Genomic DNA, 26,557 nt, shown 5'->3' on the forward strand with positions numbered 1-26,557 from the left:
GGACTCCAAAGGTGCAGCAGCAGCAACAAGCTGGAGTTCAAAGTTAGCAGTAAATTGCACAACTTCCAGCTCATCGCTACGCTCGGTGACTATTAACAAGCTGGAAGGCGCTCAGGCAAAAAAATAGGGGAGAAGGGAACACCCTCGAATTCTTTGGGGATCGCTGATGTTATGCCGCTGGGATCATGGCTCCTTTTGGAAGGAATTTATTAAAAACCCGGCATAAAAACAGGTAAAGTGCGTGGGTATGTGGAGGACAAGGTAGGGCGCTATGGGATGAATTATTTTGTACACTTTTTTTTGGTTCTGGGGGCAGGATGTGTTATCCGGACCGTGCCGCTGAACTCCGGGGCTCACCTGCGAGCGGCCGGGGGAGCGGAGGGGAGCGGGCCGGCGTGTGCCGAGGGAAGGGGCTTTTCCCCGGCCCCCTTCCCCCGGACCTGCCGTGCCCCTCCTCGGTCTGGCTCTCTTCACTCGTGGGCAGTATTTTCCGTGAGCGGGAGGTCGCTCTTCCGGACGTGGAGCTTGCCCGGCTGCTCCGGGGCGAGCAGCGGCGGTGCCCCGCGCTGGGAAGGTGCGGCCGGCCCGGGCCGGGAGAACCGGCTGCAGCCCCACGGCCGCGGCCCGCGGCAGCCCGGAGCTCTTCCCCCGCCCCGGGACAGAACCCAGAGTTTCTCACGGCAGGGCCGCGCTCCGGGCCGTGGCCCCGCTGCCCTGGCAGGTTGACCGGCAGCCTGCAATCCCTTCGGATCAAGCCCGTGCCTTATCTTGTCCGCTGGCTGTCAGCCTGGGAGGTAGGAGAGCATCGAGCTCTCAGCGTGGGGAGGCGGGGGAGATGACTTTTTGTTTGTTTGTTTGTTTGTTTTTGTTTTTGTTTTGTTTAGCCTTTAGTCCAGGACAGACTTGTACTGTATATATATATATTATATATATATATTTTTTTTTTTTTTTTTTTAATTTTATCTGAGAAAATTCTTCAGAGAGACTGCCGTGGTCCTTTGGTCTGCCACTGCGAAGTTTCTTTATGGGGACTTTGCCCCTTGCGCCGTACATGCTTCCACATGCCCCACACGCGGGCTGCAAAAAGGGGAAGGAAGGTTATGTAATCATGTTAGGTGCTAGGGTGGTACTAGATTTTTAAGGAGTGAATTTGCTTACACCCTTATGGAATATACAGTGGCTGAGCCCATCTAGCTAAAGCTGAACAGAAACAGGTCACTGGAATTTTGCCTTGTAGCAGATTGGAATACAAGCTGCTACATCGCCTCAATGAGAAACTCTAAAATCACTTGTAATCTCATCCCCATTTTGCCTAGTGCTCTTCACCAAGATTTAGTTTGTATTTAAAGGAATGCAAAGGATGAACTTTTCTATGGGGAATATAATTGAACTCTAAATAGTCTTGCAAAAACATCCCATTTCCATGTTTGGCTTTTGGTTTTCACATTTGATATACTGAAAATTATTTGGGGGGGGGCTTGTATTTGCTGGGATTGTGTAAAACTATTAAGTTAGTGTATTGAATATAAATTAGAAAGACTGTAATAGTAAATGTTTAAAAATTGAATGCTATTTTAGAATTATTAATATTGTAGTTTACTGATTAAACGGCATATTTTGGTAATGTGCCTGAAAACAGTAAAACTTTGATATAATTCTCATGTGGCCATTTTTTGTGTAGAAGATCTAGAAAGGTGGACATGAACTTTTCTATGAAATTGCTTTCCCATAGAGCTGGAAATTTATTAGTCTTAAAGTGGAAGTTTTGTTTCTGTAATCACTTACATGAATAAGGATTAAATCACAAGGCACAGTTCCACTGTGTTCAACGGTGGAATTGTTTCTCTTTTGGGTATTTACAATATCTTCACACTAATTGCATCAATCTCATTATGTTTGCTGATGTGACATTTTATTCCTCAAGAAAAGAAAGTCATAATCCAAAGCTTCAAATAGGCAATAAAAATTAAAATACCAAAAGAACCTTTACTGGTTCGTCTAGGACTTTTTATTCATTTTATCCTCACATCCCCAGAAATAAATAAATACCTCTAATGGCTGAGAGGCTTTCTGGCAATAAGAAGGGGCCTGTGTGACCAGAGGAGTGTAGGGGGAGGGGACCAAGAACAAAGCAAACTACATACTTCTTAAGATGTGTCGTTATCTATTCAGATATTTAAATTTCTGCATGTTTAATGTTAGCTTTGATACTTTTGAGAATCAAACTTTGTTTATGCAGTTAGTAAAGTGATTTTGCAGTATGACTGAAGAGCTATGTAATAATTGTTTCTTATTTTAATTGTATCTTGGTGAACTCATTTGAAACCTTGAGAAGGGAGCTTAATATCTTTGACTGTGTTTAGACCAGTAGTTGGAGAGTCAGAACTTCTGGCTCACTACTTTGTCTAACTATCTATAAAGAGGGACCAAAAAGGGACATACACAAATGTATATCTTTATGATGCTGCTGCAGTTTTGTTAAATAGGCCTAGTGCTCATTCACATTTCTGGGAAACTCGGCTTTTTTCTTTTTCTGTGGAAGTTCTTAATGACCATTTGCTGCATGCAAATATAACTCCTGAAAGTTGTAAGATAAGCAAATGAGGAATAAAATCTCTGTTTACATGAGGACATAAAGCTAAGTTGAGGTAACAAAGGTGGGTGGAAGGAGAGCCAGAAGGAAAATGAAGGCGTTACAGTCATTTGCTCAGATAACAAGATGACACCACTGTAATTAGTGCTTGTCTTGCAGCGTTGCCCAGAGGTTCCAGATCAGGTCCCTGTTTAATAGTAGGCTCTTCACATCCAGATTGTAAATTGTCAGTCTCTGCCCCTAAGACCTTAGAGTTTAAACAAAGAGGTTACACTAACTGAGTCTTTGTCTGAGCAAGAGGCGAGGGACGTTGTCCATTATGCCACCAGTCTTTAGAGAAAGAAACTGAGATTAAACCTCAGAAAGACAAGGCCTGTGCTGAACTACTGTTAGCATTTGAAAGATCTTCAGTCAGTATTACTCTCTTGGGCTTCTGAAATGTCACTAATAGAGGGACAGCACAAAGCCCATGTAACCAGTAGATCACTTAAGCCCTTGTTTGATTTCAGGGGAGTGACCTCTAGGATTGCGACTCCAGCGTATGTTTCTTGGCAGGAAAGGCAATAGTGATATTTTGATATCTTTTTCAAGAACTATAAGTAGTTTTTACAGTATTCTTTGTCCTTCTGTGACGACCAGAAGTAATCACAGTCCCCAGAATGTGTATGTGCTTGTCACTATGTCTCCAGGAAAACAAATACTTCCAAGACACCCCACCCACTTACAAACCCAAATGTGCGCAGCAGGGACAGGTTGTACCCTCTAAGGCAACAAAGGAAAAATGAAAGTTTCCTGCAGGACTAAGGCTCTGCAGCATGAATAAACTCAAGGAGATTTATTTTTATGCAGATCTCTTAAAGATGCTTACTTTGAGAGTGAGAGAAATGCTCGGCTCACATCACACTTCAGAAGTGCAGTGAGGGCAGGAACGCGTAGCTGAAGGTGGAGGAAGAGAAAAGGCACTGAGTTCTTTGCTCATAAGGTCTAGAATTGATCTAGCACATTTCTCTGCACAGAGACAAAACAGCTCCCTATCCAATTATGAGAAATACAGAACACAGATACTTGCAGTGTTTAGATACCAAGGTTTCACATTGTATTCGATTTCCTGGTTCCTAAGCAGAACAGGAATTTATACTGCACTGATTTTCAGTAGGATTAAGACTTCTCTGCTCTTGGTGCTAGATTTGATCACTTTTGAAAATGGGTCTTTAGGTTTATTTAAATACTTCAAGGATCTATGCCATAGTGCAAAAACTGACCTCATTGCCATTTCTTTCATCACAACCACTTCCTTGGGTTTTGCACATAAGCCTCAGACAAAATTGTTGAATGTCAGTTGTTTCCTTTGTGTTGTAGCTGGGATCCTGAAAGGGAAAGGGTAAACATGATCCATCTTGATGCTGTAGGGCTGTCCTGTCATGTTCAACACCTTGAGAAATACATTTTGCCAGTGTACTTCATGTTGGTCCTACGTTTACTACAAAAGTTTGTACGCTCTGTTGGCATGCAACAATTCTGAACCTGGAGTAGTGTTTCATGATTAAACAATTGTGTTACAAATCTGTTAATATTTAAATGTGTTTACTGGTTTTGCTTTTCCTTCCTGTATTTTTTTCTACCTTTTATTGTTTACTATTTTCACCGTTTTCCACTTTTACTCGCTGCCACAGAAGTTAGTATTTCTCTGTAGGAGGGAAAGACTTACCTTGCCTACTCTTTAATTCTGCTTTTCTTTAATCAGCTCATCTCTGGTTCAGAGGCAGAAAGAAAGACCATGTATTTCCATCCAATGTTATGGATAGAAGAGGGAGTTCTTCCTGTCCTGACAGTCAGAGGCCCCTCCCCAGTGAGAGACACATTCAATTATTCTCTCAGTTTATATATTACAGTGCAGGGTAGTGAATTAGATTAGAGACTTCATCTATCTGATACTGACTTAGAATTTCCATGATCCCTCCCTTTCTCCCTCCCTCCCTCCCTCCCTCCCTCCCTCCCTCCCTCCCTCCCTCCCTCCCTCCCTCCCTCCCTCCCTCCCTCCCTCCCTCCCTCCCTCCCTCCAGTAGTTTCTCATTGCATCTAGTTAGCCCGGTGATTTGTGTATTGCTCTGAACATCTCTTCTGCTCTACCTACGGTTGAGTACGCCGCTGTACATTTTAAACCTTGATGAAGTAAAACTGAAAATGCTCAGCACTGAGGTTTGGACTGATTAAGCTCTTGGAGATCAGCTGCTTGTCTGAATGAACTGTGTATGACCCACACTGTCAGTCTCATGGGATCATGTGAGATGTCTAATACTTCTCTTGGATGAGCACACCTGGATAAAAGTCCATATGAAGCTATAAAGGTGCTTTTTGATACAAGACTACAAGGCTTTTGGTATGTATGTTGGAGAGGGTAGATAAAAGTTTTGGAATCAGTGGTGCTACCTGTGTTAAATTTTTAGATTGAAAAGATGGTGCTTGTTTTGTAATGGTAGAATGCATTCTCTTTTACCTATTTTTTTAACTTTTCCCTGAGTATGAGATGTATTAGGGAGCTATCAAATAGTTCTAAAAGTTGTTCTTTTTTGAGCCAGATTTCATACATTATAATTTATTTTCTGGTCTTCCTTGGAAGCTTTGTCTCAGGGGTCAAAATGGTTGCACACATTTTCTAATAATCTTTGTACATATTTGTTCACTTCACTTTCAGGAAGAGCTTTTCGTCTAGCAAAACACTAACCTTATTTCTAAAGAGTTAATTATCTACTATTCCAGGAGGGCAGGCAGCAATTTCATCCTGAAGGAGTAAATAAAATGAGTAATAGAAGTGTAATACTACACCATCTAAGAGCATGACTTCAGTTAAGTTGAAGCTAATCTGAAACACTAATATAGTGTAGAATAGGCTGAGAGATACATTTCAGACAAAAATCCCATTTTTTTTAAGTGAAAGATTAAAAATAGGAAAAATCTTGCTGGTCAATGGTCATTTCCTGTTTTACTGTTGAAAAACTATGTGCATGAAGAAAGACACATTGCTAAATATGTAATTAATTCAGTAGACAGAAGCAAATTCTCAGAGTTGGGCATTTTTTAAAATTATATTAATTTTAATGAAAGTCAGTGATAATCACAGAGTAGTACCTCCTGATTTACCTATGCTCAGAAAAAAAGTTTTTTGTTTGTTTTATATGAGTAATAACAACAATTTAAAACTCTGGTCTGAAACACTATTATTTGGAAACATTAACATCTCATATGCTGTACAAGCCTTAATTAGACCATCCAGCTTCTATATTTAGTTAGATGGTAAATCCTTATTAATAGTGGCAGAAAGGATGATGCAATATAAAAATGTTAAGCCCACGCATTAGGTAAAGCCTGGGACTGAATGTTGGACATGCTGGGACCCAGTTGTGTGCATAGGTAACTGGGCTATTACTGTCACTTCTGTTGTTTCCCTTACATGTTATGGTACTCTTGAGATGATGACTTTCAGTCTTCTGTACAGTGTTTCCATGCTAGCAATTCCTCAGGTATCACACAGGACAAAACAGATAAGAGAGTTTCAGGAAGCCTTGTCCAGAAGAATACTTTTTTGAGAGCGTTTTTGGAACTTGATTCCGGGATTAACCACATTGCCTTTTCCCGGTTTGGCCTAGCCAGAAATACACTTACGGTGCAGGTGTTGCAATAGTGATAACGATACCAATTATTTGTGACCTCAAACACCCGATAAGCTTACATAGTTTTCCTTAGCAGTAATTTGGGTGTTAATATTTACATGCCTCAGGAAAATAAGTAGGACATGACTAGACACTGTAAAATGTGTAGAAGTGCAGATGTGAAAGACAGTTAGTGTGAGAAGTAAAAATTAGATCTGTGAGTTCTTTTATTCTAGTCCTTCCGCAGTCCACTAAACATATATGCCATGCAGGAAAGTGAGAATACACTGTGAATTGTTTAGGTTTGATTTTATGTGATTTTTCTGAGGAATTTTTCAATGGTTTAAAATTTTCCATAATGTTAAAAATGTCTTGTAAGGAGGGTTTTAATGTCCCAGAAAGAGAAAGAAAGAAATGAAGAAATGCCATGAGCATCTTAATGTATTTTGAGGTGGTTTTGTGAAGTGAACAAAAGAAAAGAAAATTACCTGCAGAAACAAAAAAAAAAAAAAAAAAAAACAAACAGAAAGGAAGGTTCTTGATGGTAATGATAATAATTTGTCGTGTAATTGTATGTAATAATATGATAATAATATGTCATATAATGTGTTAATGAGCAAAAGACATCAAACTTGAAAGAAAAAATTTTAGTGCATGTTTGGTACATCTCTCATGCACTTTGTTTATACCCTTTATTTGAAGATGTGTTTCTCTTTCACCAGCTTTCTTGTTTCATTCCCACTCCTGTATGCCAGAGTGCATTTTTTCCTATGTCAGTTTGAGACATTTAAATTGTAGTTTAGATGGTTCCTAGACATGCATTTTTGAGCACCAGCATTAGAAGAAGCCAAGCCATGTTGTAATCTTGGAGGTGATGTAAACATCTGTTTTTCTGGGTTGTGGTTGCTTTTTTATGACTTTTTTTCCACATTAATTAGTAAGTTGCAGAATAATCATGGGAGAAAAACGTGTTTATAGAGACAGTGTTTGCTGTGGATATAATACATAATTTCTTTATATCGAGGGTCAAAATCATGAATCTGATTGAGTTGCTTTCTTTATTCTTCACCCCTATTTGCTCTCTTTCATTGATGGAAAGAGTTCTGAGTTACAAATTTTCCATCATAATGATAAATAGAATCATCTCTATTAAAAAGCAGAAGATTTTATTTTTTCCTCCTTTTAATAACACAAAAATATTGAAGCTTAAAATAAATATGCAAAAGCATAATATTCTCATGTTCAAGGACAAAATCAGGTTCATGAAAATTTAATATTCTAATAGAAATTTTTTTTGGTCAGGTACAAATGTGCTTACCTTTCTTTAGCTTGTAAGGGTGTATGACCTCACTGGAATAATGCAGTTGAGTGAAGACTACTAATTTTTAAGAGAGTCTGCCCTTGGGTCTTGAACATGCAATTTGCGTTGTGTTAATAGATTCCATCATCCATGTAGAACATCTTACTTTGCTTTCCCCAACCTCCTTCAATTCAAAGGAATTCTTTCTACAGAGGGTATTTTCCACTGTGAAAGCACTTTAAAGCTACTCTGTTTTTCAGAGCAACAGTTGGGACGCTGTTTTGATGACCTAAAGTATACTTCATCTGCCACAGGAAGTTACCAGATTTTGCTCACTGATCAAAGAGGGGTTTAGTGATATTTATAAATGTGGGATCTTGTGCTGATCTTGTTCAGCTGCTGGTGTTTTGGTTGGTAAACTGATGTTCTGAACTGCAGTTTTGCTTGGACATTAGCTGTTGACAGACTTCCTCTGGACTGATTGCTAAGGCACTGGGTATATTTTTTTAACTTGATTATTGCCTGTATCTCTTGAGGCCACTTTGTTGCTAACATCCTGCTTTACTGAAAAGCTCTGCACAAATTCAGTTTTCTAAGGACCGTCTAGGATTGATATTGACTTTACTGCACTTTCCCAGACTCCTGGTACTTTAAGGATTAGGTAGATAACTAATAGTGTTTGTTTACCCATGGAGGTCCCTACAGGTGTCTGACAAAGGTCTAAGTTATTTTTGGAACTGCAGTTGTGGATGGTCACAGTACTTTTGCTGACACTCACACTGCTCCTGAGATTCAAGTACACAGTGAAACACAAATGTCAAGCTCCATCTCACTCTACTTAAGCCTACTGAAAATTTAGGTATCTTGTCATCTAGGTACTCTTTGTAGTTAATGGATACATCTAAACACTTCTGGAGGGCAATTCATTTAGTCTTAGACAGGCTGTCAGTATGGGATTAGTCACCCTTTTGGAGGTGCCTATTTTATGCCACTGATTACAGAGGAAGGTCAGAAAATTATCTTTGCACATCTACATTTTTAAATAGCTTAAGGTAGATGATATGAGCACCACCCAATTACTTTTCATGGAGCATGCTCAGATTTGTAGAGAGGGTTATTAACCATCTTTTGCACCACTCATTTTAGAAATTAAAAAGGGAAACACGAGCAGAGAGGTGAATTATAGGTAGATATGTATGATTAAGGGAGAACCATCCTAATAGCATGGATGTCTTCCCTGACCCTGCCACAAAATTCCTACCTAGTTTTGGGCAAGACATATAAACCACAGTTTACAAAACTGGTTATTCACTGTGTGCTCATCGTTCGCTAATTCAGTGTCCTGTAAACTCTTTCTCCATAAGGGCTGAGCAAAGGAAGTTTATGGATGTCTTGCTTTGCACGTCTGTGGATATCAATTCAGTTAGAGTGAGAACTTAAATGAGTGGATAGCTTTGGTTTGTAAAAGGGAGTTCTTTCCCTACCAGAGTATGTGGAGATAAATTCTGTAATGTCAGCCTGAAGAGCAATTAAAAACAAGATGATAAAGGACATATATCAAAAGTTTGAATTTCGAAAAGTGTCCTCTAAAAGGGTTGTACCATACCTAGGAGAAAAGATACAAATAAAAAATGTGCACATATTGAAAAAATGCAAGTAATAAGGACTAGTTTTATGAAGGTGCCTAAATGAAATTCCAGTCACCTAAGACAATTTTTAAGAACTTTGGATTTGTTAATTCTGACTGGTAACATTCCTCAGCCCCCTGTTCTTCTATCATGTCTTACACTGGTCTTGAACACCATGGAGATTGTGCTTCCCTCATTATGCCTTATTCAGGAAAGTCCTGTGAAGTTATTCTAAATGGAAATTCTCTCAGTATTTCATCTTGAAACTGCTTCATTTTTCTGCTGGCTTAAGTAAGCCAGCAGAAAGGCACACAAGGACAAGGATTAGTGTTGAAAGCTTCAGGAAGAGAAGGGAATCAGGTTTTGGGTTGCTGTACTAATTAATATTTCTAGTTTTTATGCAGCAAACATTTGGACATGATCTAACAGCATCTAAGTCCTGCCCTTTTGTTCATGTTTCTGACTGCTTTAGGTCAGTTCCTGACGAACTTGCTGGTGTCAGCAAACCCCATTGTTAGGAGTTCAACTCTTTTGTAGTACTTTCTGTGGAAGTCGAGATGTCCAAGTGAGCATTATGAATTTCAGCAGCAAAGGAGATACTTGAAAGTCATAATATTTGGTGTCTGCAATGTCTCAATATCTTCTGTGTCTTGACAAAACTGAGTACTGTCTCTTATATGGATTTAAGTGAGGCAAGTGACCAGTGTAGCAGACAATGAGTCTTTCTGTGGATACACTGAATCAAATTAATTTTTGTTGAACTTAAGTAGCAGTATCTGAAATTTTTCAGTCCTTGGATGCATGCTAAACATATTTCTTTGTGCTAAAGCATTTGTGCCTGGTAGGCATATATTCAGCATAAAAATGAATTTATGACAGCTTGCGTTAGATGTGATCACAGAATGCATATGTATAGCTCATGTACTGTCACATACATACAATAAAATATATTATAAACCCCAAATTATTGTATATATAATCAATACATGTAAAAATAGTCACTTCTGTAGATCTTATATTTATGCATCTACATATTGCAAACCTGAGCACACACCAGCCTGTCAGAAGTGACAAACAGAATGTGCACGTGTCACAAAAGAAAGCTAAAAATATGTATTTCTCCCAACATGACAGAGCTGTTCACATGGCAGAGGGAAGCATGCCTTCATCCACCTGTCACTGTGGTAACCACTCAGCTTATGAAGTACCTTGTTAAAAGGCCTTTTTATCCTCCCTGAGCTGTGAAGCCATCTGAGTTGCTCATATGTTGACAGGATCCCCACCTGCAAAGACATTTGGATATGTGAACTAAAGAAACATAGGATTAATTTGAGTGTTGACTCAGTGTGACTTTCTGTGAACTAAAGACAACAAGTAGTTTGCAGTGTCTTTCAGATGTCACAGCCTGCTTGGATAATCACTATGCTGCCACAGATGTGTCTCACAAGACTGGCACCATTATTTCTCGGGCCTGCCTTGGTCTTTGGTCAGTCATGGAGCTGTGCTTAGCTTCACTGTGCCCACTGCAGATTTTGGGCCTGCATCTGCTCTCTCTGGTCATCACAGTTCTCTCGACAGAAGCTAGCACCTTTTCAGCTGCCTTAAATTTTTGAAGTTTCTTCCTAAAATGTTCACTCACATTTGGATGGCTATCTTAGATGGTTTAACAAAGCTTTTATCTTTATGGCTTAATTCATCATGACTCATTGGAGATCAGACAAGAAGCTCAGCTCCAGTGGGAGGGTTGTGATGGACAACTGACATGGCTATGAGCCTCTTCATATGGACCCAGGTGGAAACACATTATCTGAACCCATTATGTCTGTCATAGAACAGGTTTTAGGCTTAAGTCACAATTGTTCAAATATTTTAGGATTCACATAGCTTTTTATCTGAATCACATGGAATGTCTTTCCTCTGCAGTCATCTTCCTTCATCTTCTTACAGCTAAAAATTGGGACGGGGTGGAGGGGCTACTAGACACCATTCTCTGTAAGTCTCTCTTGTCTACACCTTTCTTCTTTGCATTAATTTAATATTTTTTTCATTACTCTTGGTAATCATTATGATCCAGCTTTAAACTTGCTTCCAGATAGCAATTCATCCCTTTTTGCCTTTCCTACCTGTATTGCTCAGCTGGCTAGAGCTAGTTTTGCAATCGCCTATGCCCTCTTTTTGCATATCCATTGCTTGGGAAGAGCACAGTTGGTGAGGTTAACAATTTATTTCATTTGTTCAGTAGCTTCTTTAGAAACGATGTGGTTATATTTCAGAGACCCTATCAGCCTGTGCCTGACTAACTACATATTGAAGCATTCATTGATAGGCAATTTTAGAAAATTACTTGAAAGCATGAGCTTCACAAATCTCTCAGTCTGACAATGGACAGCAAAAATGCTTCAGGTTTCTTTTATAAAAAATTATGTCCACTCTTCTTGTTAGCATAATTATTTATCTAGTACTCAATTTAGCTCTTTAGAATGAACATTTATATAAGAGTCCACTTCATTATCTCATCTTTTCTTCCTTTCAGCTCTTCAAATACTGTAAGAAATGGAACACATTTGTCACTGAATTGTTTTTCAGAAAGTTTGAGGCAGAAATTTAAAAGAAGAAAGAAAAGAAAGAATTTATTGTAAATTAAGTCTTGATAGAACATCCTTTGAAGTGATGTTTTTCAAAATTTTTTATTGAAAGCAAATGAAATGAGAAAGATCATGCAATGTAGTTTCAGAGTGGGGTGGTTCACTCTGTAAAACTGATTGTGGTACATATAGGAGAATATTAAAGTCCATCCCGTCTTTCTTCCTCCTAGCAAACTGTAGAGAGATACTTTACTGGTTCTTGTGATATACAAAAAAGCTGTGTTGACAAATCATTAGATTTTAAGAAGTTAGGAAAGGGTAATGATTGATGAAGTTGTTGAAGAGCTCTAAAGGCTTGCTGTAGCACAAAGAGCAATCCTAAGCCCCCTTTCCAGGCTCCTGGCTGTTCTCTGCCATTCCCTTTGCATTGCTGCTATTCTTGCTTGACACCATAGGGCCCAAATGAGTATTTTTCTTACTTTGTTGCCCAAACCTGAGTTTAACCTTAGGATTGGCAAAAATAAACCAAGGACATTGCATTCATTATGAATGAGAAGAGCACTTGTCTCACCATGTGAGACAAGTGCTCTTCTCAATAATAATGAATGCCACCAGAAGCAGAGAAGAGGTGCAAAACATACACATAAGGATTCGTAAGAAGGTAACCATCCCAGCCTGCTTCAGATCAGGGAGTATTGAAAAAATAGCATGAAGTCTTATTATTTCCTTGTCTCTATCTCATTCCATTATTCAACTTGCCTTTTTATCATCTGTCTACATTAGTATGCTTTGTTCATGTTTTGGCAGCTCAGCCCCAACCTCTGAATATTTTGTGTTTGTTTCTTCACTGAGAAAAATGTCAACAAAGGCAGGGGAGGGAAGCAGTACAGTTTTGCCTTTCAACAAAACCTGAACTGAATTTCATGGAACCACAAAAAAAAAAAAAAAAAAATCAAACCCAACCAAAAACCAAACCAAACAAAAAACCCCTTCATACTCTCAATGCTTGGAATTCCCCTCACTTCTTTGATCTCAAAAGCTCATAAACAACCAGGGTGCTTCTAAAAGGCTGTTATACAAAATCTAATGGGAGAAGTTAGATAACACAAATTTCTATTAACTTAACAGCAACTCTATCGTTTAGAAACCTGTGTTCCAAATGAGCTGTAAATTATTCTGTTTCCTCTATACTACTGAAATTGATGGAGTTTTAAACACATTCTGTACATTATTAATAGGAGCTCCATTAAGTTTATATAGTGTAGCCAGTGCTTAAATATGCATAGGCGCTTAAATTAAATACAGGAGCAATTTAAAAGAATGTGTTTTAGCAAAGTTCTTGTGGTAGATGAAAAGTACCAGTGGCATTTTCATGTGTTCACTAGTGAGAACTACTCACTGCTCAAAATTAAAATGTAGTATTTACAGTATTGATATTTCTAAACTTCTCATGTTGCTCATTAACACTGAGGAATTTGAAAATGTCCGTCTTCCCATCCCCCTCATCATGATCTAAAGAATTACTATCACTAAATATGTCAGTGTTTTTTTTGGCTCTGGAGTTTTTCCTGGATCTTCCATTCCTGTATAACAGCTGTTTCCTCAGTAGCAGTTGAACCAGACACATCAAAGCATGTTTTCCCAGTAAAGTAAATTGTTGATGTTACTGTTACTCATCTTGGAAAATATTTTGGTGGACGGCTAGTTCTCTTCTTCTTTTCTCAAGCCACCCCCTCCACTATGTTATGCTACTCCAAATACAGGCCTGGTATGATAAACGTGTTACCTGTCATGACATTTTGTGCACACACCACGCTTGTTGGAATTCCAAACATTTTTTTAACTAATATCCACTCACCAGCCTTATGACTTTGACTATACAATGGAGAAATGATGATTAGTCTGACAGGAAGGCAGATTTAAAGCAGGTGTGATTTATAGAGAATGTGCACCCTTAGGGGCAGAGGAAAATTTCAGAGGTAAGACAGGAGGAAAGGGCAAGGGCAAATGCAGTCTCCACTGCAGCATTTGCACTTGCCTGTGATTGGAAGTGTAGACATGGTATGGGGCAGAGCTAATAAGTGAAGGGGAGGACCTAGTAAAATTTTGGTCAGCTTTGCTGAACACCTGCACTCAGTCCTTGCAAATGAGGTTTTGCAAACTAATATTGGCCATTGTAGCAAAGACACAGAGTCCTGTCATTATTCAAAAGAGCTGCAGGGGAGTGTTCAGGTTAATCCATCATAACTACTGCTCTTATCTAGTGACGAGGTGTATAATTCTTCTTACAGTGTCTCTTACTTCTGTCTTCTGTTAGTGCAGTATCCTGAGTTAGTACAATTTCTTGGCTTATTTTCTATGTAGTACAAACTCTGCTATCCATCCACTTAGCAGATGATAGAATTACTGCTGTCAGCCCTTGCTGGTCCTTCTTCTTGGCTGCTTATTTTCCTTTTTATCTGTTTAAAGTACTGTCAGGGCTTTTTTCCTTTTTTTATTTTTGTTAACAGGTGGTCCTTGTTCAGACAGACACCTATTTCCAAGCAGTACAGTTATTAGAATGAAGCACATGATTTCCCATGGGATTTTTACCAAAGTCTGACATCTCAAGTCAGCAGCAGTCTGGTGTGAATGAGTTATTTGCAGTAAAATAATTATCAGAATTATTTTCTTTAAACTGTCATACCTTTCATGTTTTCATTCTATTAAAGTAAGCAATGCTATCCCATTGCAATTCAAAGTTATTACACTGAAATTTGACATAGACCATCAACGTAGTATAAAGTGTTTAGGTGAACAGGAGTTTCAACCACAGATCATTGCTGAATTGTAATGTTATGCAATTTTGTACAGTAGCTAAGGTGGTGGCATTTCTCTGCAGAAGAGATGAAGGATCTACTTGTAGTTTTAAGTACATTTGACGTAAGTTTATATGAATAAATTTTAATTCATATTGGACATAATTTGCAACAGCTGTTGCTAATTAAAATGCTTCATAGAACCTTCCAGACAGTATGTGTATTTTGCTGAATTAAAAATTTATGCTTTTAAAAAAGAACAGAAAAATGAACATTAAATTTATACGAGGAAAAAAAGTGTTATAACAAGCTAGTTATAAAAATAGTCTTTCTTTAATTTTTTTTCTTTTTTCAAATATCTGAAATATTTCAATTAGAGCATCCAAACTACCATGTATATGTGTATGTTTGAAAAATATCACTGGCTCAGAAGATGCCTAATTTTCTGTTATTTTTAGTAAATGCCTATGTACATTTCTGTAAAGGAGGAAGATTTATCATAGAGCAAGATTAAATGGATACAGAAGCAGATGGCAGAGAGAAGTTTATTTCTCTCTATAAATAATAATTACTTTGTTTTCAGAAGTTCTGTGGTGATCTTTCCAAGTCTTCCTGCAGCGTTGGGACTACACTGATTATCTGTATTGAGAGCTTTATTCTCACAGTTAAAGTACCAGTTCTGTCTTGCCATGATACCCTTCAGGTGACCTTTTCCCTGACTTTCATATGATGCAAAAGGGAAGAAGCAGCAAGTTTCTGACACGTCATGTATGGAATTTCTGTGTCCTAAATGACATGGATATTAACACTGCCTCCATTAATATTGTTTTTAGGGACCTTTGAAGGGGAATGGTGATGCAGTTGGTTAATAGGCTCATATGAATCCCTAAGGCTTTGGAGTAATTCCAGCTTCAGTGGGTAGTGAGAGAGTAGCTACTTCCTCATTGCTGCCCTTAGGAAACTCAGAAGTGTGTAATGTACTTAGGCAGGAGGCATACCCAGCATAAGATTTGGCCTTTATTGCCTTTTGAATAACTTTACAGAAGGGGACAGAAAGTTAAGAGAAAAGGTGGTTTAAATGTAGATAGTCTGAATAAACATAATATGGACTTCCAACATGAGCCATTTATTCCTGAAAGGTTGACGTACTTCTGACCCTAGCTTTCATATGGACTGTGTATTCTCTATACCTTTAATGTTTAAACTCACCTCTAAAAATCTCTTTGGATCAAATTAAGTTAGTTTCTTCCACACAAGAGCTGCAACACAGCGCCAACAGCTTTACACTTTTGCAAATTTCACAGATAAAAATCACAAAAAGCCAAAATATGTTTTGATATTTTCTCTCATAATGCTCATCTATTATCTCATATTCTCATATATATACACACGCATCTATGTGGTAACATGCTGAGATTTTAAAAAAGAAACAATAGAAGGAATGTGATAAAAGCAATAAAAACAATAAAAGCAGTGTTATCTAAATGGTATGTGATAATGTATGTAATTTCTATGCTTTGACTTCATATTTGGTATTAACTTCATATTAGGTCAGAGGTTTGGTAGAAAGAGCATTACCACACCATTTCCACAAAATCATCAGACATTAGGAAAAGTTTCTTCACTGAGGGTGGGGTTGGGTACGAAAACAATCTCTCCAAGGATTTGTTCATGGCACCAAGCCTGTCAGAGCTCAAGGAGCTTCTGGATGATGCTCTTAGTTACATGGTTTAATCTGAGGTAGTTCTGTGAGGAGCACGGTGTTGGAGTCGATGATCCCTTTGATCTCTTTCAATCTGAGATATTCTGTGATTCTGTGGCTGAAGTTTGCCCTTATATACCCTGACATGTAGGAGTCACTGGTATCAGAAGCTCTCAAATTACATGTAGCATGTGCCCTGTGCTACAAATATAGGCCGTTTGTGTCAAGTAGGTAATATTGGAATATTGGCTTATTATTTCCAGCAAGTAGAAATATAATTAAGAACCATCACATTTTTGATTGATGCCTTATCTTTGATGATAGTTATAGCTCAGATCTAAGAGATAACAGAGATTAATAATCTTGGCACGGAGATAACAAGGTTTTTAGAAATTTCAGGAAAACAAGGCAAGTTTTCTCTGAGCCCTTCCCATGGAAGAAGCGTCTGTGGGTGATGAGGAGAGACCATACATAGCACAGACACATACTTCCCAATAGGCGTATGTATGTGCCCCAGCAGCATGCTCCTTGAAAACACTAGGTTATTAAATACCTAGTGTGTATTGTTCTCCCAGGATGAGACGTGCCATTGTGTCACAACATTCTCAAAGGAGAGCAGGTGGCTCTGGCCCTGAGCAGGCCTGGCTGGGACGTTGTTCCCCCTGTGCAGCATGGCAGGTGGGAGATGCAGCACTGAACCTCTTGCTGGGGAGCTGGGAGCGTGCGGCTCAGCGAAGAACAGAGGGGCTGCTGAACAACACGGGGAGCCCTGCAGAGCCCTGCTTGGGTCTCCCTGAAAGTGCTGCATTTCTTAGTGGACTCCAGGAAAGCACCTAGATGGCAGATCCTGAATATATTGGCAAGGGCTCCACTGCAAGGACGCAGTAGGAAGCAGCAAGATTGTCTCTTAGAGCCTTTTTGTCTTCTCCATTGAAGAAAGTGAATTGTTCTTGGTGGAATCTTGGCATAATGTAGGGTTTGCTTAAGGTTTAGAAGCATTTTGATCTTACTCTGGGAAGGTCAGGGCAGCAGCATACCTACATACTCTGAGGACCCCACCACAGCAGTCTGTCAGTTATAAAACACAATTATCATCTGATTTGTTGCAGATTAGACTGTATGTGCTGTTTGAGAGGGCTTAGGCTGTCATACAATAAAACACTATTTTCCCAAAACATCAGCGAAAAAATGACTAAGATATTTTACACAAATTACTTTCTAGCATGAGCTCTTTGATGGAAAATTTATAAATTATTAGGAATTCTATGCATTTTCAAGGAAAAGGTTAATATATTGCTTGGTGAGTGATGTATTTTCACCAACTGACATTTATTCCATTTAAATTATTTCAATGACTGGGAAGAGACAACTAGTAAAATTTTTAGTCATCAGCATAATCTCATGTTTGAATTAATTTCCAAAGTATTTTTACATCAGTTAATCAGTTTGATCTATTTTCACAGAAGGTGTGTCAAGAAATAAGGTAATATTGAAAAAGGAATTTTTTTTTTTTTGAGCAGGAAAGTCTAAAAATAATTTATTGCAGTGAAGGGAGTCAAGGTTATCTATGCTTTTTTTTCAGCAAAGGGAAAGTATTCTTTTAGTGTCCATTATATTTCAGAAACACTGCATTAAGTTGCTAACCATATGATATGGAAGTGATCTAGTTCCAATAGAATGTTTGCAGAAATTTGACTAGAGAAAGAAGCATCTTGTACACATGAAGGTAAAATTATAAAAAGTAGGGGGATCCCTTTATTTGATTGGTATGATGAGTTGTAAAACTGATACATTACATATTTAGGGAGACTGTTTCAGGAAGGCGAACAATTATGTTTGATATGTATATTTTTGGGCCAGATATACCTTAAAGTAGTGAATATCAAAAGTGCCCCTTCCAGCATTGAAGCTATCTCATATTTTGACTTTGTGTGACATAAGTAAATGTTTTTGTTTTTTCTATACGTTGCTGGAATGTATTACCTTCCCCTAGGCCTGAAGAATAAATTAACAAATTATATATCTGACACACAACACTCAGGTTGTGCTGGTGTAATTAAGACTGTGTGAGGTCTAGAGCATGATTTGGGATGGGGTTTTGGGTCATCTTGAAGAGAAACAGTGAGCAGAAGGCATGACAATAGTAATCAAATCAAGCAAACAAAAACATGGGAAATGTAGTTTTTTCCATTATTAAGTTTAAATTCCCATCTGGTCCTCAGTAATTAGTGGCTTTGTAAAAAAAAAGTATAGACTTGCATCTTGTTGTTATCATCAAGACTTTATAATCTTAGATGTATAAGCAGAACGCTTCAGTGATCAATTCAAAGAAACAGACTTCAAAACAGAGCTGAAAGCTACAAAGCCTGTTTACTGCAGCATTATATTTTTGAAAAAATATAAGTTGCCTAGCTAGTTTTGAAGAAATTGTTATTGTGGTCGTCAGGAAACCCAAACATTTAAATTGGAAAAACACTTTGGCTGTTACATTCCTATTAACCGCTAGGTTATTAAAAATGTTAGTTCTTTTGTGTCCTTTACAAACTGCAGGACAGGAAATTCAAGGAACCTGTAAATATGAGAAGGTCGCCTCTCTGTTTAAATGACTGTTTAAAAGCAGATCTTGTTTCTGAAACTTTTAGTTTCAGAATCTCAGTATTAAAACGTTTAGTATTGAATCTCAGAAAAAAAAAAAAGAATTCCTGTCAATGACCAAAATTTATTCAAGATCTCTTTCTTATTATTGAAGTGAATTAATGGATTTCCTGATATATTACTGGCTAAATTGAACAGTGAAGGTCTAAACTAAGTTGTGAAATTATGATGTGTAGGTTCCACATTTAGTAGTCTGTACTAAATCAACTGCTGCTGTAACCATTTTTGTTACATTTCTCTCAGATAAACCAGAATCTTAATTAATCTCACCTGAATGAATCTGACTGGGTTAATCTCACCTGATTTCAGCTACCTGAAAGTGAGCTATTTGATTGAAGGTGGCCACATAAGTCTCTTGTAGTTGATGAAAGAGAGAAATAACTTCCTCTGACGATCATCCCCAGTGATCAAAGATGGGCTAGGCAGTAGGGATTCTTCTTGGAAGTCTTCTCTTAATGAAGAGGAATTTTGATGTTGAATTTATACTGAAATATTAACTTTCAGATGAATTCCACTTCATAAATGCAGAATCTGCTCTTCACTTTCTATGAGGAATGTGCAGTTTAACAAAAGATATTTCCTAGTACTGGCATCTTCTTGCATCCTGAAAGCAAGTTTTTAGTGATTGGTATTCTGTGACTGACACATTTCATTTTTGTTTGGAACTACCTGAATTAACTATGAAGAAAAAAATTATACAATACTTTTGACTTGAAAGGTCCATGGTAATGTTCCAGTTTACCATTTTTAGTGGAAGATAATAAAGAACCACTTTTGATTTTTTAGAATATATTAGAATTCCATGGCAATGTAAGATTATAAATGTCTGGCTAATTATTTTTGCTTAGAAGTAAAGATCAAAAATTGAGTGACTGAATAAAAATTAAGATAATATCTATTGAGACAAACACATAGAAGAATTAAGGAAATAATTTTTACTTTACCATGTTGCTTTGATCCAAGAATTACAGAAATGTTCAGAAATTCTTTTAATTTCTTCTCTCATTTTCTGTAAAATATGACCATATAATTAAAAGATGTAGGTATGTATATTATATACTTATATATTTGTAAGTACTTATTTTCATGTATAAGCTGCTGGGTTTCTTTGTGTACCTGCATGTGCATACATTATCCAATTGTGCAACTAAGTTACATTTTATGGGCAGAATAAAGAACAATCCTTCTCCAAGAAAGCTGAATGCAAACTCTGGGCATGCAAACTGAAAAAATTACAGGGGGTGATAAACAGCTAGAAAAGTGTTGAAAACAGTAATTTAAAGATCTTATTTCTACAACCATATTGTTTTCAGGGATCCTGTAGAGATTGCTTTACAAAATGCAGTGTTTCCATCAGAAGTTTGTTTAACTCCTGCTGACCTCTGTGGGAATTCCATATAAGAAAGTATAGTGGAAGAATTTATCAGTACAGTAATGATGGGATGTCTAGGGGGTCTGCAGCTTTATCTGAATATTTGCTAATAGCACAGAGAGAAACTGGCTTCATAAGGAAACTTTAAAGGAGCCAGAAGAGACAGTAGGCTTCTGCTTAAGCCACATAATCAGTTACATACTGAAAATACTGAGTAGGAGAAAACATGCCAATCAAATAAAAACAAGAAAAAAGAAATAGGAATACTTTTGATTTGAAAACAAATTGCATAAGAGACTCAGAAGAATGCTAGAAGAGAAAAAATTCATTTCCTGAAATGTATTTCCTATTTGCAAAAGAAATCAGGAAAAATACAGACTGAATTTACTGCCTCAGAGTCCCCAGTATGGTATTTTTTTATATTTTTATGCCTCTTTTTATTTTCAGTACTTTTATAAATTTAAATTCAATGACTGGTAATACAGTTGAATTTGTAAATCAATTATTTAGGCATCAGTAGTGAACATGGTTTGAGGCACTGTAGTTTTCATGATTCATTTTGCATAATTTTATGCATAATAAATTATTTGTTGCTTTTTTCCTTTTCATATCTGTAGTGTAAAGCAAATAATGAGTTATTTTTAGTCACAGCTGACTTACGTTGCAACTGGCTATTTACCTGAATTTTGCTTAACTGCCAATCTGTTAACAGAAAAAAACATAGCATCCTGCAGATTGTAAATCTCAGAGGACTTACAGATATTGATTTTTTAGTGTGTGACATACTTCACCGTAATGCCATTTAATCTAATATCATTCTCCATTCCTTCCCCCCCTCTTAAACTTGAATATTACTCTTTCTTAGTGCCACTTTGCCATTTTCTGTGTCTGTGATATGTACTTTCTTATCTTGAGAAGTAGTTTATGAAAACATTATCAACTTTTTGAGCACCAGTTTCAAAAAATAATTATTGTAAAATGCTGGTCTGTGAAGGGGAGCTATTGGAGAGGGAAAATGATGCTATTACTCAGAGTCATCTACCAAAACACACATTTTCAGAGAATGTTCCAAGACCTGAAGCAATGTACTTGGACAGAGCTCTCCTGTGCAATAATACTAATAAACTTACACTTGTCAGTTTTATTAGTATTCATTTGTAGTTTCCTTTCTTTTAAGGATTTTTGCCTCCTGGTCAGAGTGGCACCTAGAGCTGAGTTCAATTTATTGGATTGCAGTGTGTCTGTCATGTTGTGTAATAATTAGGAAAAACGAACAAGCTGGATTGCTTTACTAATCATAGGGTGTAGCTGTAATTAAGCCAAATAAAACTCCATGCTTACTGCAACTCAGAAGACTAAAAGAAGTTCTGTGATAAGTAGTCCTAGATGGAAACATGCTCTATTGCACCCTTTGGATATGGTCTGAATAGTTATTTTCCTTTTCAGGCTTTCTCTGTCAGACTAGGTGAAACCTCATTCATTCAAATTAACTGCAAGGCATTCTAGAAAATCCAAAGACATGTTTTCCTCAGGGAATTTACTGTTTTATCATTTTGTGCAAGAGGTGAAATCATCAGGTCTGGGCAAGAGGAAAACTATTCAAGTGGAGTCTTGAGGTCAGGAATATCCAGGCAACTCTGCCAACACAGGCCCACAGCAGTCCAGGACCAGATGGGGGCAAACCAAAGAATTAGCTGTGGAGTGAACTTCAGCCTTTGGTCGACTGAATTGCTGTCTAGGCAATGGAGCTACAGAAACCATAATGGGATCTCAGACACCTGGAGTTGGATATCTCAATGTATAAGGAAGTACCAGGTTAATAGCACATTCATTGTAATTCATAAACAAACAAGTAAATAAACAACTGAATAAAATAACTTTTTTCCTTTTCTTACATTTCTGTATAATTTCTAATAACAAAATAAAATGCAGACCCATGTATGTATTCTTTTGCAGCTGATATTCTCTCACAACTCACTGGAATTCAGACTATTTGGTACTTCAGGAAGAGCAACAAATTTCTTGACACTTATTAGTGAAAAAAAAGAAAAACAATTGTTTTTATGCTTGTGTAGGTGCAAGTGTGGCAGAGGAGCTATAGATTTATCCTGTTGTCAGATTCATTGGTGGTATTCAGTCATCTTCCCTCAGTCCATCTATGTTCAATGCATTCTTCCCTTCAGAAGCCATTTCTAGTAGCTTAGAAATGTCTGGGCAGTCTTTGTAATGAGAACAAATATGAAGATCCGAAAGCTCTGCTCTCCTAGGTCAGTCTGAAAGTGTAATGCAGATTGCCAAACTTTAATGCACTCTTACTAGGTATACAAAACCAATATTTGATAAAGGACATTTTGCGAGATTCAGCTGGACTAGTAATAATACTAAAGCAGTAGTCAATTAAAGCTGTTACTTAATCCAAAGACATTTCTTCATGCAATTTAAGCAAGTATGTTGCCTTGTACAACAATACAGGAGTTTTTCCATGTGTTAGTCATATCAAAATTATAGTAGTTATTCATACTGTCTCTGCCATTGATATGTAATTTATACTTGGTCTCTTCTTGCTTTCCAGATCTCCCAGCAAGGACATGGAATCAAATGAGAGAGAGATTGTGGTTTGGGTTTGCCAGGAGGAGAAAATTGTATGTGGCCTGACAAAGCGCACAACTTGCTCAGAGGTGATTCAAGCACTGCTTGAGGAGCATCAGACAACATTTGGAGAGAAAAAGGTCCTTTTTGGAAAACCTAGTGATTACTGCATTGTAGAAAAATGGAGAGGCTCGGAGCGAGTACTGCCTCCCTTGACAAAGATTCTGAGACTTTGGAAGGCCTGGGGGGAAGAGCAGGCTAATTTGCATTTTGTATTGGTAAAGTCAGATGCTTTCCTCTCATTTCCATTGTGGAAGACAGCTGAAGCCAAGGTAGTACAAAATGTAGAAAAGCAGTGGGACCTCAGTCCAGCAAACTACATGAAGATGTTGCCAATAGACAAGCAAAAGAAAATTGTGAGGAAGACTTTCCGGAAACTGGCCAAGCTTAAGCAGGACAGTGTTCAGCAAGAGAGAGATAATATGGAGACACTGATTCATCTGATCATTTCTCAAGATCATACCATTCATCAGCAAGTCCTTAGAATGAAGGAACTAGACATGGAAATTGAAAAATGTGAAGCAAAATTCCATCTAGATCGTGTGGCAAATGATGGAGAAAATTATGTGCAGGACTCGTATTTAATGATCAATACAAGTGAGACTGAGCAACAGGGGAGTAGGCCAGATGATCAAAAAGAGATGCATGACTATTTGAGCAAAAGTGAGGGAATTTTACAGGTTGAAGAGAGACTGAAACACCACAAACAATTAATAGAGAACCTGTGTGCTGAAATTGAAAGAGAAGTACATGGTATATGCATGGAAAAAAACGGAGAGTCTGTTCGCACAGAAGGAGCAGCTTATGCTGAACTGGAAAGCTCAGATTTGGAAAGTGTAAAATACGAGCTGGAAAAAAGTATGAAAGATGGTCTGAGAATCAACTCATACCTGAGCTGCATTCAGAAAGAACTTACATACAGGGACTCACTGCTTCAAAAGAAGGAAAAAGAATACGAACTTCTTACAGAAGAATTTAATTTACTACATGTTAAGGACAACATTGAAACTAGGCTTCAATCAAATGAAGAGCCATCCAAGGGTAGTGGTGTCTCCAGTAACAGCATTGCTGTTCCTGACTTTGTTCATAGACTGACTAATCTGGACATAAATGATACAGACTCTGACACTGGAATCAGCTCTACACACAGTCAGGACTCTGAAATAACTGCAGGGGACATGGTACTGTTGTCAACATAGTTGAAAACAGTTACGCATTTTTTAGAATTTTATTTTGGAGGATATTTATAAGAATTAGTAAACCTGTTGTCTTGAAAGTTAAGCTCTTCAAGGTATTAAAGCTGTGGCACTGCTTTAGCAAAGTAAAGGTGTCTATTTATGTCCTTAATAGTGTACTTGTGCTAGAATGCTATGTGCTAGAATGGGTTAACTGGTAAAAGGTGCAAAGTTGTTGACTTTGCTGCATCAAGACAGACTGTTTAGACTTTGTAATGTTGATACTTGGTGAAATGGGAGCATTCTGACTTTCTTGGACCAAAAGTTTGGAGATTTTGTATCCTTTGGTCTTTGGGTCTGTTCCTGCATCTCCCTAACTTTTTAGGAACGTGAAGTAGAGACTAGAGAAAACTAGACCAAGAGCTTGATTTTCTGCTCTGTTACGTTAGCTTTATACAGATGGAGTTCCTTGCTATGAAGTTGCTGTAAAAGATTTTATAATTGAGCGTTTAATCTGTTAAAAAATAGTTTTTATGATAATGTAGAGCAGAAGAAATATAATTGCATTTATGCTGTATTTTTAAATGTAGTTCATATATAATATCAGGATGATATTTTTAAAAACTCCTAAGTCCCATTTTAAAAATTACCTTCCACATATGGGTTTTTAATTTTGATTCTCTTTCAGCAGCTTTTATCTGCTTTTAAGAGTCTTAAACCCCCTACTTATCTGTTGTTACCCTGTAGTTGCCCCAGTGATGTTTAAGTCCACAGAGTTCCTGCCAGCAGGCATGTCAGGACTGCTTATGTCCTGCTTATGCGAGACGCTGAAATCCCAGGCTCACACCTAACCCTAGGGGCATTTTCAGCAAGGCTTTCTCCTGCCTATCTCACCGGTTGGATCCAGTGTCTTAAGCCTCCTGAAATCATGACTACCAAAAAAAGCGTAGCAGAAGCAGCAGGTAGGAACCAGATATTTTAGTCTCCGGCTAGACATTGTTTCCCAATAGCTAGCTAGCAACTATTTTCATATAGCAAGTTGGTTTTCAAATCCCATCTTGTTCTGTTTTGGTGCAGGAGCCTGTAAATCCTGCTTCCTCAGTGGGGACTTTGGGATACAACTAAAACTGATCCCCTTTATATAGTTAATAAAATATTTGGCTCCAGGTAAAATAAAACAAAAAAGGAATGCAAAACATGAGAATTTTAAATCTATGTGGTTAAATCAATTTTTGTCCTTTAAGATATAGTAGTTTATCTCAAACCCTTCTCCAGCATATTGCTGTAAGTCCAAAACAAAGCTGTAGAATTTTATTGTCTCAGTTACCAAATAAGATTTCTAACTCTCTGCTAGAGGCTATGCTAATGGAGACCACGTGCATAATTTCTGGGTTGTCATGTTCATATTTTGCAGATCAATCTGTTTAATACTTTTGCTTAAAAGAATTGAATGGAGAAATAATTACAATATTTCTGAATAAAGTTCAGTTCTGCAAAATTCAAAGCAATCATGGAATTGACAGCCTGCAAAGTAAGAAAATGGACATTACCTAGAAGGTGTAAATGTAAAATTCTTTTTCTTTAATTTTCTTCTCCTGTCTGTCAACCATGTGTTTTCTAAAATGGCCAAAGTGCTAGGACTGCTGATTAGCACATATTTAATGCAGAGAAAAAAAAAAAAAAGGAGAGAAAAAGACTTTTCTGAAAAGAAAATTTTTGTGGTTTATTTGTTGTGGTTTTTTTTCCTAATCCTGGCTATTATAAATAGTTTCTCTTTCAGCAAAGCATGCTAGTTGCCTTAATATATTTTGTATTGTATTTTTTTCAAGCAATGTTATTTGAATGCTTCAATAATAATTTGTAATATTTAGACTCATCAGCTCCTGATGAAAACATGATGTATGAAATATATTATCTTATCTTTGTAATAATTTATTAACGCAACTCTGCATCTGTTGACCTCTGTGGTATCACTCTTAATAGTAGTTAAGCCCAGAGCTCTGAATGCTGAGAGTAGACTAATGTATTCTATGAGTTCTTATGAGTTTAGTTACCAATAGCTACAATTTCTATTGAGTAATTTTTTTTATATATATAATTACTTAGAGGATAGAGAATTGAAACAGAGTAATATACACAGCTGTGCAGGCTAGTACAAGACCCATGGGGCAAAAAATTAATTTCCACTCATACTCTACCGGATTTATTTTGCTCATAGGAACTTGTGCAGATTCTCTCAACTGATCTTTATCCACACTCGGTGGTTGATTGTACCTTCCCTGCAACTTCTAGGCCTTAAGAGTATCACTGTGTTTTAAGAAGAAAATAGTTAAAATAGGTTGAGAGAGTATTTCTTAAAAAAATAAAACAATATTAAAAATCCAATGTTTTGAAGCATTTATTTGAAGTTTGTACTTTGATATCTCAAATAAACTTTTTTTCTTTCAGAA

At 37.4% G+C, this 26,557-nt stretch overlaps 1 protein-coding gene across 2 annotated transcripts; it reads left to right on the top strand.

Annotated features, from left to right (window-relative positions):
• Window positions 1–26,557, top strand: RASSF9 (Ras association domain family member 9). Of its 2 annotated transcripts, none has more exons than XM_058805219.1 (2): window positions 1–232; window positions 22,856–26,557. In XM_058805219.1, exons 1-2 carry the CDS (start codon window positions 186–188, stop codon window positions 24,129–24,131), a joined length of 1,323 nt encoding a protein of 440 aa, XP_058661202.1. In that variant the 5' UTR covers window positions 1–185; the 3' UTR covers window positions 24,132–26,557. The 2 variants fall into 2 exon arrangements, with proteins under 2 accessions (XP_058661202.1, XP_058661203.1); XM_058805220.1 differs by lacking the exon at window positions 1–232 and adding an exon at window positions 4,737–4,973.

This window comes from Ammospiza caudacuta, chromosome 5, assembly GCF_027887145.1.
Source record: "Ammospiza caudacuta isolate bAmmCau1 chromosome 5, bAmmCau1.pri, whole genome shotgun sequence".
In the NCBI taxonomy this organism is placed as follows: domain Eukaryota; kingdom Metazoa; phylum Chordata; class Aves; order Passeriformes; family Passerellidae; genus Ammospiza; species Ammospiza caudacuta.

Coding starts and splice junctions, on each gene's coding strand:
- RASSF9 (XM_058805219.1), top strand. CDS start 186: ATGGCTCCTTTTGGAAGGAATTTATTAAAAACCCGGCATAAAAACAG. Junction 233..22,855: donor AAAACCCGGCATAAAAACAG/GTAAAGTGCGTG, acceptor CTTGCTTTCCAG/ATCTCCCAGCAAGGACATGG.